Source organism: Schistosoma mansoni, chromosome 4, assembly GCF_000237925.1.
Source record: "Schistosoma mansoni strain Puerto Rico chromosome 4, complete genome".
Taxonomy (NCBI): Eukaryota; Metazoa; Platyhelminthes; class Trematoda; order Strigeidida; family Schistosomatidae; genus Schistosoma; species Schistosoma mansoni.
The window spans coordinates 23372022-23390349 of NC_031498.1; the positions used below are offsets into that span (position 1 = coordinate 23372022).

The following is an 18328-nucleotide window of genomic DNA, read 5'->3' on the forward strand; positions in this document are numbered from 1 at the left end:
CATATGAATTGAATGCTTTGCCATCAATGTTAAATAGGTGATTAACAATAAAGCCGGAAAACTGTATAGATTGAATTGTTTAGCTAGTTGATTATGGACAGTTTATCAGCCTAAAGAGATTCTCTGTTTATTCAAAAGTCCGTTTATATTTATTTCTGGTTCTCAATGTTTTGAAAAATATTACTCATGATCAAATGGAAAATGACCCATCATATAAGTTTTGAATTCAAATACTACTCTGACTATTCAGATTCTCAGTAGGCCAAACATAAGACACTAGTGTCTCACCGTCCCCGGCGCTAACTAGATTATTCATTCAGAATATTATAGATAGTCTTGTGCTATCAGTTTGGAAGATTTAATCTGCTTTGGTTCAGCACAGAAGATTTTTAAATCTGGTGGCTATAAAATAAAATATCACCTACTTCCCTTAGTCTTATTATGATCGACTGCCTTTAAACTGGTTCCTTTTTCCTTAAATATATTCTGTAAATTATCTCCAATCTTGTTCCATTTATGTAATTTAGAAATGACTTCATACTGAGTCAGTCGCTCATCGTGTATGTCGTAACCACTATGTATCTTCTGACTATCTTAAAGGTGACCTGTATTTAATCCACTGCTTAGACAACTTACATTGCATCGAGACTTTTCGACTATTTACTCACTTTTATTTTTATTATTATTAATGGCTTTATTCAATATTATATGTTGAGTACAATATGGAAATCTCTTTAGTATTCAAATAAATCTACCATCCCCTTCCTATCTCTTTTAAAGAAGTCTCAGAATTTTCGCAAAGCAAAGACTATGCTTTTATAATTATCATTTATGATTGTCGAAATATATCGATAACTAAAAAAAAGAATTCATTGTTTCAATTTTTGACTTTCACAATTTATGAATATATATATAGACTACTAATAATAAAGTAGTAGACAAAAGATGAATGCGAAATGTTTATTATTACATAAAAGAGTTGGATTTTATTTGAATATAACTGTTAGTTAACTTGGAAAGACTTTGGAATAGTTAAAAGTTACTTGAGCATGAGGTAAGAACAAGAGTTTCGTGTCTACAATGAGAGGAGGAGGAGAATTCTAATGGATGTAGAAAGGAAGATATCTTTTTTTGTATCTGTCAGTCGTTTCATTGAACTCAAATGGATTAATCTAACAAAAAAATCATTTCTCTGTGTTGATTGTGTGTTCATTTACATAAATATGACTGTTCAAGAAGACAGTAAGTTTTGTTTGTTTTACAATAAAGTTGCTTTCACAATAAAATGCTTTGAATTAGGTTTATATATATATATATATATGTATATAGACAGTTGAGATTTATTTTTTATTGGCGGAGCTTTAACAATATGATCTAAATTAGTCCTAACTATTGATTCCATTCGTTTGAGCCTTATTTTCTTGTATACAAGTAGTAGTTTTTCTCGGCAAATCATGACTATTAAGCATATCCATAGGTGTGTTCATAAAGTTTTCTGATTGGTAATTTCTAGTAGAATTTGTCATAAGTTCAATCAACTGTTGTTGTTGTTGTAGACTCTGCTCTTTATGATGTGGATATGGACGTGTTTGTAAATAGGTTGGATAATCTGCAGAATACAATATTGATTGTGTTGATGGTTGATTAGTATAACCACTGTTTTGTGTTTGTCTATCAGTCAGGATGGATGAATTATGCGAACCGACTAAATTCGGTTGCCATGAAATGATGGGATTTATTGTTAATGTTTTATTTACTGGATTCATTGTTTGTGTCCATTGCATAGTTAAAGGTGCAATATTTGCAGAAGCTTGAAAGATTCCATTATTTGGCTGATTTCCGACATCGTTACGATTTAACTGTGTACTATTCATGGGAAATAAGGACTGAGCAGCCAGGCTAAGAAACGATTGTGCTGCACTAGGATTTAAACTGTTATTTTCTGTCAGTCCAGGTTTTAGAATACACCTTTCACCAACAAATGTTTCTAACGGTCTAGGTACATCGTATTCATGGCTTCCTGCCCCTGAATAGGCATATTCAGGCATTGGCCAGTAGGCTGGATTCGGTGGCGGTGTGGAATTCGCTTCTAGACGAGGGTTTGGAACAGTTGTGAGTAACAGCGCTTGTGGTATATTCGGTCTACGGGCCGATATAGTTGTTGAGCCAAACTGTGATGGCATCGGAGTAGTGGTTGCCAACACTGTATCAGCAAATGTAGTACATGTTGTTTCCAAATCTCCGTGCTGTAACAGTTTAGCATCTAAACCATTTCCATTTTGATTAGAAAGATGCGACCCAATATTATTCATAGCTGACTGATGCTTACTGCCTCTTAACAGATGACCATTATTATTGTTGCTACTATTTATCCATGAAAACCACTTACCATGCGATCCTAAATGTGATTTGCGTAGATTTTTTGCTGATAAATGATTATTGATTTGACAAAACCAGGAGAAACAGTTTGTCGCCAAGTATAATAATGCTAAAGTGGCAATAAATGTTCCTATGACTGCACCGAGTAATTCTAATAATGTAAATCTTTTTATGAACAAATAACCATATGTCTCTTTACTTTCTTCTTGAAATGAATTTGTTGTCTGTTTACCAAGTATCTGTGAAGTTGTAGTCAATGATGACAGTGAAGCTTCAGGATTGTCATCTTTTGGAGCATGTTGCTTACGACTGTCCGAACTTGAAGACTCACCAATTATTATAGGATTAATAAATTCAGATGATCGTAGAGGTCCAGACACACGTACAGTGACTTCATGAAGCCTATAATATTGAAATTTGGTTTCATGATTATCAGATGTTGGGACAATTAGTGATGTAGGTTTAAATGTGTTAACAATACCCTCCGAAGAAGTCAGTGGTGTAGTAGATAACGAAGAGATAGATGGTATTCCATCATTATTCCATATCGTACATGTGAAGTTTTCAATATTTACTGAATTCAAGCTTACATTTAGTGCAAGTTTTCGTTCAATCATTTTATCCCCTGGTAATATATTCAAAGATGGTTGACTTTTAGAATGCATAAAATATTGATCATTGGAACCTTGTTTAACTGAGGGATCTAAAATTTGTTGTACTTTTTGTCCATGTATCTTATATGTCCATGCAAGACTTGGTGTTGGTCTGCCTTTGCCAATACATGTTAGTTGAGCAAAATCTGCACTTGCTTTTAACATATTTATTTCAATTCCAGTTATACTTGGGATTGGACAAAAGTAATCCCAACTACGTGGTAACTTTTTACCAGCTAAAGCAGGTGGTTGTGCACATGTCATATTCATATGTTGCATTAAACGAATTGATGATTCTGTTGGTGAATTTGACCAATCAGTAACATCTTTTTTATGATCATTATTGTTTAAATCTTTACCAGTGACATACTGATATGCATCGTAAGATTGACTTTCAACCAGCCTTGAAAGCCACACAAGTTGGCAATCACAATTTAATGGATTATTGCTCAAATCTAAATAGCCAAGGTTAGGACGAGGTGGAACAGTTGATAAATGATGAATTTTTGACTTTGAAGGATCTATAACAAGTTCAGCAAATTGTGGATCTAACCATGTTAAGATATTATCAGATAAACTTAATTGTTTCGGTTTAGCCTTAGCTATTGTCTCGTAATCTAATGAAGTTAAATCACAGTTCCGAGCTGCCAAATGAAAAACATGAGCACCATGAAATGATGTTCTATCAAAAATTATACCTTTATTATCAGTTAATGAGAGAAGTTTTAAAGATGGTCCAGCAAATGCTTCTGATCTAATTGTTATTATTCGATTTTTTGATAAATCTAATATACGTAAATGTTCCATAGCAGAAAATGTATGTGATTCAATCTCTTTTAAATCAAAATTACTTATTTGAAGATATGTCAATGTTTCTAGACCAGTTAGATTATCACGTGTTAAAATCCCATTATGTTGGCCGGTAGAACTCATTCCTGAAATGATAAGTTTTGCAATTTTTGTTGGAATATCATTTCTTGGAATTGGTAAAGATGGTATTGTTGATTGACAAAATAATACAGGACGATCATTTTCAGTTAATTGTAAACATGCACATTTAATAGATGATGTATTAATGCTTAGAAGAATGAAGAAATACGAAATGTACAAAAGTTTTAAACTGATGAACTGATCCATGGAATTTATGAGATGTTTGGGTTCCATATTCTTTATTTTTTTTCAAAGTTGTCAATTCTTTTGTGATAATAACAGAATGGTCTGTAGAAAAAGAAAGAAAAGTAGATTATTATAATACTAAAGGCTGAATGATAAGGATATGTATTTTTTAAAACAGTCAAGCAGTTACTGATTCAAGGTTTGAAATGGTCAGGACTACCAATTAGAATATGTAAGAGATAGTGGATGATCATCATCACTCAGTCATCAATGTCTGACAGGATTTTGATTTGATCTAAAACTGAATAAGTGTATAGTCTAAATCCTTGGCCATTTCTTTCGGTTTGGTCGATTGATTAGGTATTATTCATTGTTATATAATGACAACTGTAGTAAGCTAAGGATAATTTTCACTTATTCTTACTCAGTTCATTCAAACAAAGTTCTGAAGAGCTAGGAGGATAATTTTTTATCGGCTACTTAGATAATGATTTGTGGTAGCCGGAACTAACAACATACACATCATTTCTGTAGTGTGGTGCATAATATTCCAAAAAGCCATAACTCTAATTACATCCGAAAACAAAAACAGAGTCCGTTTACCTTCTGTGAGTGTTGACAATAAACATGCGTACATTTTTTGGATAAAGTTTTAATATTTAGGGTTCAGTGAGGGCTATAATGTAACTTGACATCGGCAACTAGCACATATGACTTCAATATTTAGCCGTTAACACAAGAAGATGAATTGTAAGAAGACTTCATAATCGAAATAGAATAAGCAGGACCAAATGAAATGGTACAACTCCATATATATGGTAATGACAACATGACCTTCATTAAGGATATGAAAATTTAGCTAACTAAAAGCAATGGGAACCCGTCAGGAAAAGGTAATGCAGAAAATTTGGAATAAAAGCACATGGGGTTATCGTTTCTGGTAAAAATGTTAGCAGAGTTGACAACATTTGAGTAATCTTGTGATATTCCTAGCACATAGAAACTATTTCAACTTATCAGTTTTGAGATACATATCCTTATTCACATGGTGTTGTGAAGCATGATACATAGATTGTTTGTTCACTAAACACTTTATTATGCACTAGACAACATCTCTACCAAAATGATTTTGTATAAAAAATAATGTGAAATTGCAAATATTTGTTTTGTAACATGTGGCTAGCTACAATGCAAAATAGTTTTAATGTCTCAAACTCAATTGTTTGTTTAGAATCATGCTCATCGATAATTTACCCAGAATCACTTAATCAGAAATCATTTGGAGAGAAAAGAATAGGTAAGTCCGGTTTCTTCGCTTTCATTAGCATAGTAGATAAATGGTTTTCAATTGTCATCCTGAGCTTTATCTTCAGTGCTTAATTCATGTATCTGATCTTAAAGTTTCCAAAAGCTAGTTGTATCTTATTTGATAAATCCTACTGATGAGTAATTTACATTAGCTGGTCAATTGTCCTACTACAATGCTTAATTCAATTTCACATGCAATAAGAGTGTCTGGTCATTTTTTCCCCAGGTTTTAGAATTATCTTAACTAATGTGTTGTTTAAATTCATTTAGTACTGTTTGTTTGAATATTCTCATCGATGTGTTAGGACTGCAGCTGGTCAGTCTCTAATTGGCATATGTGCATACTGTACGTATTGCCTCAATATAGCCTTAATTCACAAGCATTGTTAGCAAAGACGGATAGTGACTAGCAGTGGAATCCAGGACGCGCGATGGAAAGATTCAAACAAACAATACTAAATGAATTTAGACTTCACCCCATTGCACAAGCAAGTGGCTATCAGGACTCAGTGGCCGAGTGGATAACACGATGGCGTTTGAAGCGAAAGATACTGAGTTCGAGTCCCAGAGTGATGCAGGTACATCCAGCTGACGAGTCCCAAATAGGACGAAATGTGCGTCCTGGATTCCACTGCTAGTCACTATTCATCTTTGCTTATAATGTGTTGTTTGTTTTAGATATTGGGGAACAACAAATCATTGTACGTGTTAAAACAAATTCACTAAGTTTCTTTTTCAAACAATCTAATCACTCTTTAAGAAACAAAAATAGAAGGAAATAATTGATGGTTAACTTATTATTTTTCAGTGACCTGTGGAAATTGTTTCAAGTATGAAAAAAAGACAGATAACAGATTACAGAGATATACATTACTCATGGAGATGACATGTAATGATTTATATGTATTCACACTAATATTAAAAACTGTTCAGATTGATGTAACTAGGTCACGAAGATTGATATCAGGGTACATGTTGAAAAAAAAGACCAATAGTTGAGCAACAGAAAGAGGGGAGATTTGGTAAAGTAAAAAAAGTGAGAGGGGAAGGAATGAGATAGGAAAGGGAAATCTTAGTAATGATAAAACGATAAATCATTCAACTGCTGTATGTTGCATGTTCAGTATTCAATTAACATTTCGTGTATATACACATGCCTATATTCGTAATCTAGAGGACAGATCAATAGGAACTATAATACGAATATGTTTTTTATTATGCTTAACTGAAAAAGATATCAGCATTGTGAAATTTTCATACTGCTGAACGATTTTGTTTTATTTCTTTACTTTTTGAGAAGGTTGGTTAAAACTTACGGTTATAAATTGGTGATCTAAACACCAGAAGCTTTAAAGTAACCAATAACACCCACTAAATAACGCTCACTAATAACGACTCACACAGTCACATATTAAGTTCATTTAGTATTACTTGTTTGAATCTTCCCATTGATGTTTAGGACTGCAACTGGTCAGACACTTATCGGCATATGTGCATGCCGTGCGTATTGCCTCGATATAGCCTTATTTCACAAGCATTGTAAGCAAAGATGGATAGTGGCTAGCAGTGGAATCCAGTTTGACGCGCGTTTCGTTCTATTTGGGACTTGCCAGCTGGATGTATCTGAATCTCAGACTTGATGTTCACTCTGGGACTCGAACACAGTACCTTTCGCTTCAACCAAATAGGACGAAACGCGCGTCCTGGATTTCATTGTTAGCCACTATCCATCTTAGTCACATATTAGTTTTATGAATCCAAATAAACAATGATCAAGCTATCAGTAAAAAGCAACACTAATTGTTCTATGAAATCTTATGTATCAAAAAAGTTTAATGATTTTAATTCATTGAATCAACAACAAAGTGTATCATCGTTTATGACGTGATAATTTTGTAGACACCACAAAGTGTACATGTACGTGGTCGCGCTGTGAACAGTAATGAATGAGTTGCACTCTTAATGTGTGCTATTCATTTATTTATCCACTTGAATCTACACAACTGTAATTCTTTTTTGATCTAGATCATATTAATAGTGTACAATTTTCTTCGACTTATTATCCAGGTATAATCGGTTCATCACTATGCATAGTGGTTAATATCAAGATTCTCAATGTCCTATTCATTTAGTGTTATGGACTCACACTACTGATAAGTAATACATAAGAATGAAATACCTTTTTAAGTATGTTTAATGGTTGTTTAGTTTACTACATTTCTTTGGTTGATTAAAACTATTCGTAAAACAGGAATACTTAACTCTTTCTTGTTAAATTTATAAACAGGAAGTTTTAATTCCAGATTTTATTCTATGCAACAAGTATCGACAAGGAGTATTTTTACTCTGTAAGAATAGTAGGGTTTGTGGTCACGCAGTAGATTGATACATAGGATTCATTCAATAATAAAAACTACACAGTAAGACATTAGTTAAGGGGCGAAAAAATTCTCATAGTTGAAAGCGTGAGTCAATTGAAGCTAGACCATCAGGGAAAACCTGGAAGCATTGGACGGCCAACTCGTCATATTGTGGGACTCCTCAGCAGTGCGCATCCACGACCTCGCCTTACGAGATTCGAACCCAGGACCTACCAGTCTCACGCCAGAGCACCTAACCGGTAGACCACTGGGCCGGCATCCGATGGTGTTTATATTGGTTGGTGCTCTGGCGCGAGACTTATAGGTCCTGGGTTGGAATCTCGCGAGGCGAGATCGTGGATGCGCACTGCTGAGAAGTCCCACAATAGGACGAAACGGCCGTCCAGTGCTTCCAGGTTTTCCCTGATTGTCTAGCTTCAATTAACTCACGCTTTCAACTACTAAATCTTCACAAAAAACCCTCCTGAAAAAAATATACTGTTTATTCTGTTTTCAAAATTTTATTGAATCTACATAAATAACCTATTTTCTGAATGGAACTGATTTTATTACTGTAACTTTCATCAAGAAAAAGAATCACCAGTATTTACAAAATCCAAGTGTAGAAGAGAATGATGAATAATTCAATAATTTCCGCTTTGACAAATTTTAGTTTCAGAAACTTTACACTTAAGTCTAATCTTACACAGAACAAACTACCATAGATATTCAATGATAACAAGTAGTTACTATTTAATACTTTAGCAATACCGTCACAGTAATGATGGAAATGTTAAACGACATAAAAATATTCATAAAATTATATTTTATAATAATAAAAGCAAGCGAAAGGGTACCAATGATAACCTTTTCGTATTCTGGACATTGATAAAACACTACAACCAATGTTTATGGTTGTGTATATTGAAAGCCTGTAATATATGATTATGAACCATTCTATGTTTAGCATTTACTCTAGTCTATTTTATGTCATATGATCAAAACAGTATACACTGTATCAATTACAGTCTATGGGTACAAAACAAATCAACCCCTTTCTCCCCCTCGCCCCCCCTCTCTACATAGAAGTATTCAAACTTATGATATGTCACTCATTATTATTAGTAGTAGTAGTATCGGAAGTAATAATAAAATGCAATTAAAAATGAACAAAAATTATAAGACGGATGTTCAAATTTGAAAAAAGGATATAAAAAATATTTTTTTATTTTCATCAATCTGTCAATCTTCACATATTACCTCTTTTATTTATGTACTAAGTGTCATTATTCTTATGTTTGTATAGTTAACAGTATAGAAAATGTATCAATGGGTGTATGGGGTAAGTGTATTTACATGTATTTTTAATCATGTACAAGTGGTTGGTTAATTGGTCAGTGAGTAAAGAGTGAATGAGAAAACAAACAAAGCAACAATAAAAAAAAGATACTGAAAATGAGCAACTTCCTGTCTTGTTAATACATAAAGAATCTTTATTTATATAGAGTGATTATAATATCAATACTGGTTTGCTGAGGTACTACTCACTGAATTATTTGAGAATATCTTTTTTGAAGAATAGAATGTAGTTGTTTCGGTTCTTTGTGAATATGTACGTGTGTAGATGTACAAATCTGTGTGTATATGTAAACCCACAATTGTTGATATGAAATGAGTAATTAAAATGTACCCGGGCCCCCCAATGCCCTGGTACGGACGAGAGTGGGGAGAGTCCGCTCTCCCTCTCCAAATGCTCTCATACGGCCACGCGAATATATAGCCTCTGACAGGGAAGTCCTACTCACTGCCTTCTCGTGCCACAGGTGTTGTTTACGAAATAGAGGGGATGTAAAGCGAATGTCCGGCGCTTTAGCCTGGTTGGTGAACACGGAAAGTTCACCTAGGGGAGTTGGAAAACCCCTATTCCAAACCAATGGTGCACATGGGATCCAGTATCCTGAAGGAATAAATGGCGTATGAATCAATCGTTGGTCACCGGCTACCATGGGACTGCATCTCCTGACGATGCTCCACTGCCTTGTGGATCAGATCTTTCGGTCAAAGGCTCGGGGTGTGGCCCCCTAAGTAAACCACCTGTTTCAGTTTGGGCACCCTGGTAGTATCACAGCCTTCACACAAATCGAATGAGATTTGTGCGGCGCATGTGTATTTGGTGCCTCGTACCAATATTTATGTGTTTAAATAAATAAATAAAACCTAACTTGCTACAAGTAACATTTACCTTGGATTAGATATACAAAGTGATAGTAGTGGCAGTGCAGCCAACGATTCACATACACACACACATACATGTAAATACATGGGTTAGACAAATATATATTAATATTTGCTTTGTATTTTGTACATTATTATTATTATAACTAAGACATAACAACTGATAAGATGGAGATTGACATATTCTTTCGCTAGTTATAAGAATATAAAGGAAGTGGCATTTCTAATTTCCACATGCCATAGAAACACTTTGAATAAAAATAAAGCTTTTGATCTTACTTAGTGAGATCTAGAAGAAATATATTTTGCCGGTTTTATAGCTCGTTTGTGGATTGCAACCGTTAATCAGTGAACTGAAATGTTCACCAAGATTCAAATGCATTATAGATAAATCTTGAACCGACATCAACTAGAACAAGGAATTGTAGTTGGAATCCTATCTGTGGGTTGGTATTTTTTGACTTTGTAAGAAATCAACCAGGAGATGTAAAATTAATAGCAGTATTAAAATCTAAACACAAAGTCAGATATACACTACTATTGAGCTATCTAGTTAGCTAATATCTTCCTGTAAGACTGATACATCTAAATTGATTGAACATCTCCGAATGTGAAAGTGAATCCAAATTCGACAAAGAGTATCAATTACCTCAAGAGTGGAGGCACATCTTGCTGACCAGTATAAGTTAACACCGAGTCAAAGTCCAGGTATAACGCCTAATATCTACTCGAGGCACCTTCACTGGAGAATTTTAAATACGAACCAAATATGTTCTCAAAGGCTAAGCATAATGCATGGTAATAAAATTCATTTATTTATTTAAACACATAAATATTGGTACAAAGGGGCGCCAGATACATATGCGCTACACAAATCTCATTTGATTTGTGTGAGGGCTGTGATACTGCCTGGGTGCCCAAACTGAAGCAGGGGTAATTTACTCGAATTTCTTCTCTGTATTTTTGTATATTCACATCTCTAATGAACGTACCGATGAACCAATGCTGATAAACATGGAGATCGTTGGTATAGCTTTTATCCTTTTACATGAACGCTCATGAATTAAAATATTTAGGATTGTTCACAGTAAAAACTAATTATCATCCAACCTAAATTTTAACCAACATGGAATAATAACTCATTTTTGCCAAAAAGAAATTGCCTCAATTTTTAATGGAAATGAAGTGAAACACAATAGCGAAGTACTAGAGAAATCTATTTGTTTTCATTGACATTCTAAAACTCTTTCATCTATGTTATAATCATTGGTGACAATAAGTGTTGTTTTACAGTTGAGTGATCTCCCGCCACTTGACTGTATTATATTAAGTGTTTCGTAAATTAATGAGCCAAGGGATTAAAAAAACTTTGCTTAACACTTATTTACAACTGAAATCAAGTGTCAGCATATTTCAGTAAACAGTTTATGGTGGTCTGAATACTCTGTTTGTTTCGTATAATTTGCATTACCAATGATCAGTTATGATAGTTAACCTTAATAGATAGATGATTTCTGCTGAAGATGATCAACTACTGTTGTCTTTGGAAATAAATTCTGTAGTGATAAAGTAGTGATTTCTTAAACTGAGAATACGGCATTCCCTCTAACGAAAGAGTACTAGTTAATGACTCAATTAACGTTTTAATTTCTCTTCAAATTATTTCAGTCGGTAGCCACTGGCTGGATGAATCCATATTAAATCATAAACTGGCCATCTTGAGGTTTGCGTTATCCTGCTTCTATTCTTTTCGACGTTATGTAAACAGTGTTTCGTTTTGTGTAGTACATATGACATAATTGAACTGAATGATCTATGTTTATTTTAAAAACCCTCCACACTATTTGATTAATTGATACCATTAAAGATAAGGGGTGATTTGAAGGAACTCAACTAAATAATTTCCGATAATCACTTTGTACGATCCATATGACAAAATGTATGAAATTTTTAAATAGTACATAGTCAATCCTTTGGATTATTGACATAGGCTAGAAAATACCAAAAGGGTTATTCATATAATATCACTGACAACTAGTTTACCAAAGCAGATATAAGTACATTGGTAAATATAGAATTTTCGCGGTTTAAATCATGAACTGATCTTACCTGGATCACCATTCAAAACCTGAAAGCAATATCGTGAGTTGATTGACGTTAGACATTATACCATTGGATGCCGTCTCAGCGTTCTAAAGGTCAATCGTTCATATGTAGGACTAAAGGTCCTGGGTTCGACACCTAGATTCGAGGTCATGACGTACATTTCTGAAAAGTTCCATACTAGAAAGAAATGGCTATCCAGTGCTAGCAGGTCTTCAGTTCATGATTCAAACTATGGAAGATTCTACAATCTGTACAAATCTCCCTATACAAATTAAGCATTGACGAAGCTATTTAGTTTGTCACATATGGTTGGAATAGTTATGACAAAAGGTTTATATTGAAGCAAATTATGCATTATAATCGTGTGAAATATTGCAAAATTTTCTAATATATTATTTCATTTAATAGTAGTCATGTTGTGAAATTTTATCTTAAAAACAAAACAAACTTAATTCAACCTAAGAATTATACACAGTATTTTGTGGATTGGATTAAAAGCCAATATGATCTGTATTAATATTAATGATGCTACTTAGTTGTACAGAACCTTGGTAGATGAATAAACTTTTTACCTCTCGACTAACTAGACACAATATAGGTAGCTAATCGATCACGATAATCCAGCTATATTGAACTACAATGTTAAGTGGTCAGAGATAGTGAGTAGGAAAAGATTTTCGTTCTAGACTCCATGCTCGTCAGCAAGACTAACCTGTAAACTTGAAGGAAACGATGCTCTCCGTAGGATATTAAATCCATGACACATGATGCTGATGAGTGTTAGCCAATCCAAGACCTACATCAAAAAGCCTTTCCTACCGACTATCTACATTCACCTAAAATCTCAATATAATGCACTCGACGTTTAGTCACTTGGATTATTATGCACATTGCAAGCTTCAATTGACTCATGATTTCAACTACATAAAAATAACTAAAATCTCCACAAAACCACCTTCTAATTTCATACAATTAATTTTTAATATTGAAAAATATTTATAATGTTTATTTCAGATATTGTTCAGTAAATACTTGAACTGACAATGAAGTTCATATTGATAGTATCAATCAACATAATATTCTTTGTTAACCAATGACATTCTTATTGGTTTCTGATCATTCCGGTACTCTGACCTCTTAAGATAATAGATTTCCTGTTTTTTTTAGAAACCTAAAAAACTTTCCCAAGTGAACTCTAAATGAAAACCAGAAGCTTTACAATCATGATTGGTTTACACATATGAATCAAGTGGTTATTTATAAGGTTGTGGATAGGCTTGTAGTTCTAAAAGGTTCTGTAAGAGATTATTATGTTAGCTATACCTAGGATATTTGATCTTTTAAATGCACTAATTGGCTGCTACTACAAAGCAGAATTGAATAACTTAGCTATCTATTATGGGAAGCCTTCAATGTGATTTCAGATTACCAACAAAATGTTTCTTTTCGTTTAACGGACGATTATCCTATATGAATTAAAAATTTTCTGACTTTCCGAATCAAAATAAGTATAGGGAATGAATTAAAATTTGAAACGTGTAAAATTGGATGGTAACTTAATGGTCTAAATGTAACCTGTTTTTCACTAGTTGTACCGTTTAAGTCCACTTATGATCTAAGTTGGATAGTACGAAGTAAAAGTTAAGTGCTCTAACCATTAGACCATACCACTATTTGACTTCGTTTGCCTTAAACAAGTGTAACTCAATCGAAACTTTTACCGTTTCCTCTAACAAACGTACTACGATTGATAAGCAGAGATGGATAGTGGTTAGCAGTGGAATCCAGGACGCGCGTTTCGTCCTATTTGTGAATTAAGGCTATATCGAGGCAATACGCACAGTATGCACATATGTCAATTGGAGACTGATCAGTTGCAGTCCTAACACATCGATAGGAAGATTCAAACAAACAATACTAGAGGAATTTGTACTACGATTGAGTTACAAAGTCATAGGAAAGTGGCCAGCATTTCTCAATAATATAAACGTTTAGTGTCTTTTACATTTCTCGTAACATTTGACAGTATTACCACTTAGTTTTATGGTATGATGAAGTTTTAAGTTTAAAAATAAGGGTGTAAACTTTAGTGCTTTATAAAGCATGTAATACAAACTAAAATCATGGAAGTTTATGAAGCTGGGAACTTCAGTCGTATCACACTGATTTACAATAAGCTAAGTGTCTTGAAGACAAATCTATCAAGTTTTGCTTCTTTCATATACACTGATTTAATAATCTGATTAAAAAATGTCTAGTACCTTGATTCTCTTGTCTTCTTTCTCAACATAAAGAGTCTTTTGCTATTCTTATTTTCACTCTACCCAACTCAATTCATCCTAATTCAACTGTTATGATTACTGATTTCATCGATTAGTGTTGATGTGTCATATCGTGTGAAGATAATGAGAATTATCGACTTCTGATAACATATGGTAAATCATATAGATTTCACAGTGTTCACAAATCGATTCATGTATACACAATTCGAATTAAGGGAGGTAAATGTTGCAAGCCAAAGAAGGAAAAACAACTTATGCTACCGTTTTTTCCCTTTTCCCCACTCTAAGCGTTCTGTCCTCTATCCTTCTGTGACATTGGGTGAATAAATACGTAAAAACAAAACTAGCAATTAAACTCAGACAAAAAATATCCCCACCCATGTTTAATTTATTATCATGTTTCGAAAAAGTACTACTTAAATTTCAATTAAGTAGACAAAAAACAAGCGAGAACTTGAAGATTTGAAGAGTTGGCAAGAGAAACAAAGCAGATTACAATCACTTGAAGGTGATTACTTCTCAATGAAACATGGATACGTTTTGTTAGGTGAGATGGTGGAACAAAAACCACTTCAATTCAAAATAGGATACGTGTTGCGGTTTTTGTCGAATAAATGTTTCACTTTTAATTTCAAATAAACCCTGATTTATGTTATTGTTATATAGAGCAAAGGACAAATTCATTAGCGAACAAATAGAGTGTTTTCGTAAAGTGTTTCGAAGGTATTTGTCAGAATATGGTTGATCACTGTTTAGCTGCCTCAGAATCTATCAGAATAATGTACTTGTAATCTATCAAAAACTTAACATACTCAATCAGGTTTTAACCCATTTCTTTTTAGTATCAAAGTGATTTATTTATTTATTTAAACACATAAATATTGGTACAAGGAAGCACCAGATACTTGTACGCCGCACAAATCTCATTTGATTTGTGTGAGAGCTGTGATACTATCCGGGTGCCAAAACTGAAGCAGATGGTTTTCATGGAAGGCCACTCTCTGAGCCTTTGACCTAAAAGTCTGATCCACAAGGCAGTGGAGCATCGTGAGGAGATGCAGTACCATGGTAGCTGGTGACCGACGATTGTTTCATACGCCATTCGTTCCCTCAGGATACTGGATCCCATGTGCACCATTGGTTTGGAATCAGGGTTTTCCAACTCCCCTAGATGGACTTTCGGTGTCCACCAACCCGGTTAAAGCTGTGGACATTCTCTTTTTGTCCTCTCAATTTCGTAAACAACAGTAATGCCACGAGAAGTCAGTGAGTAGGACTTCCTTGGCAGAGGTTATATACACGTGGCCATGTGAGAGCATTTGGAGAGGGAGAGCGAACTCTCCCCACTCTCGTCCGTACCAGGGCATTTGGGGGCTATTAAAGTGAGGAAGTCGTCGTTGATTTGAGATAAAGGTTTAGTTTATTTAAAGACTAGCTAAAATATCTTGAATAATTTCATTGAGAACTGATATATATTTACCGTCTACCACAAATGCATATAATTTGGTCATTGAACTATATTCTCAAAAGTATTATCAATTCAGTTTGTTTTAAATGGGAGATGACAATTTTTCAAGGGAATTTTAACACTGATCTCAATTCTCCCTGGTTTCTTAGTTATTTCTTTTCACTTAATCAATTAAAACTTCATATAACTAAATGACCTTACAAATTAACCGATTGAATTTATCTGAACAGTTATAGAACATTTATTGATGATTTTCGTCACAAATTGATTTCAGTTGGTATACCAATGAAAATTAGAGGACAGGGAATAGCTCTTTCCTCCTCGTATGAGGCTACTTATGAGTGAACATAAAATATAATGAAAAATATCAGACCTAAGACTTCCATATTTATAGGCAGTCGCCTATGAAAAAAATACTAATGGACAAATTAATAATCTACGTTGGTGGTGAATCAATTGTGAATACCAATAGTGATCACTAGTGAATCCTATATGTACTGTTACAATACTGAAAGCACTTGATTGTCCCTTCACTTATTTAAAATACTCAGTGCTTGAATCAATCAATAATATGAACAGTAATAGTGACCATTGTTTTTGTTACAGTGTGAACTAATAACTTGAGGTAGAGAAGGAATAGGAGTAAAATATATTGTTTAACATTGTGTAAGTGTAGTTGTCGGTAAAGTTGTATGTTTCAGATACCTTTTTGTTGGCTTTATTCTTCAAAACAAATGGTAATAATAATCCGTCTGTGAGACTAATGTTATGAATGTTGGTTGGGCAGAAACGAGTAAATGATTTTTATTAACAAATTAAAAATTCAGTGGTATGAATGACAGAAAAGTAATATCAATGAAGTTTAACAAATGTCACTTATCCGAGGGTGTACACTTCGAAGTTAATCACGATACGTATGAGGCATCTACTCACTGTTAGAATCGGACAATGACCATACTATTGCTAATGCTGGAAACTGCAATTTAAGTATACATTGCTCACTGTAAGACTTAAGTCATTGAATTGGTTCTAAGGAATCTTCAATAATAACAAAATGGAACACTTGTCAATTATTCCTCACTTTTCAATAGGTTCTCCAGACGATTTCTTTTTATAATAAAAACTATTTCTTAATAAATCTAGACATATCGCCTATTTGAAGAGCTATTAGCATTCTAATTCTCTTGAAAAATTGTCGTCTACCACTCAAAAACAATGACTAATCATGTATGACGATAGAGAATACAGTTCAATGATCTAATGATATTCATTACTGGTAAGAACTCAACACATATTACCTCTCAGTTGAATAATGCAACATTCATCAATTAGTATTGCTGATTGACCTTGAATAATCTACACTCAAAGTAGAAAAATTGATGGTATTATAGTGATTAATTTTCAGAGATCATTTTAATCAGAGAAAGCATAACTTTTGACTACATCTCAATAGTATGATGATTCTCCATCAGTTATTGTTTGATCTTTTGACTTTTTGACTTTTAGACAACTTTTTAGACTGGACTTATCAAATGGTTTCCATAAAATAAAACCCGAACTCAAAAATCTCTTAATAAAATCAAGCTTACTGTCAACTTGGCGTTCAAAAATGACCCAATAAAGATGAGATAAGTTGACGGGCGTTTACCCGTGTATATATGTATCCTCTGATCGTTGCTACCACTGGAAAATAATCTAACAAGAAAAACAAAGAAAGAAAGAAAAGATCATAGTAATTCAAAAGAATAACTCTCCATAGTCATGTAAATTTAACTAGGAATAACGACCCCTTTAACCTGTTTTTAGCAAAGGATGGTATGAATAAGTATGTGCTTCTTCACTATTGAAAGATAAATACATCAAACCACCTGTAATGTTGAGTTAGCAAACAAACCACAATAATTCAATTTTCTCAAAAATGGTTATGCGAGATTTGTAGACGCTCAATACAAATGTCAGGTGAAGAAGCGGTAAAAAATAATACAGTCGGGTCACTAAGCTACGACCTGGCGGATCACATTTTTTAACAGAAATTACTGTCTATTACTATTAACAACTCATTACCTTGTACGGATTTGCTTACTTAGCTTCAAGACACTTTTAGTAAGAGTGCTAGTGATAACACCCAGTTCTCCAAACAGAAATAGATGAGGAAAAATTTGAACTTGAGACTTAATATTTGAAATTCAAACACCATTTACATTTAACTACTTCGTTAAGTATTCGTTTCGCACTCAGATTAAGTTCTTTCTACTGTGCTATTACGTAAGAAAGGAAATCGAATAAAGTTAGTCCATTTCAATTTTCTTCATTTCCATCTGATTACACTAAATTATCTTATCTGTTACCAGTGGACTGACTGATTCCTTTGTAAAGTTATACAGTCTACACTGTTCAGTGATTGATCAGTAAACACTATCG

General features: G+C 33.7%; 1 protein-coding gene across 1 annotated transcript; it reads right to left on the reverse strand.

Annotated features, from left to right (window-relative positions):
* Positions 1 to 1385: 1385 nt before the first annotated feature.
* Positions 1386 to 4196, reverse strand: Smp_104970 (putative leucine-rich transmembrane protein; the record flags this gene model as incomplete). Its single annotated transcript, XM_018797255.1, has 1 exon — positions 1386 to 4196. The coding sequence occupies one exon, from the start codon at positions 4194 to 4196 to the stop codon at positions 1386 to 1388; it is 2811 nt and encodes a 936-aa protein (XP_018652315.1).
* Between the last annotated feature and the right edge of the window lie 14132 nt (positions 4197 to 18328).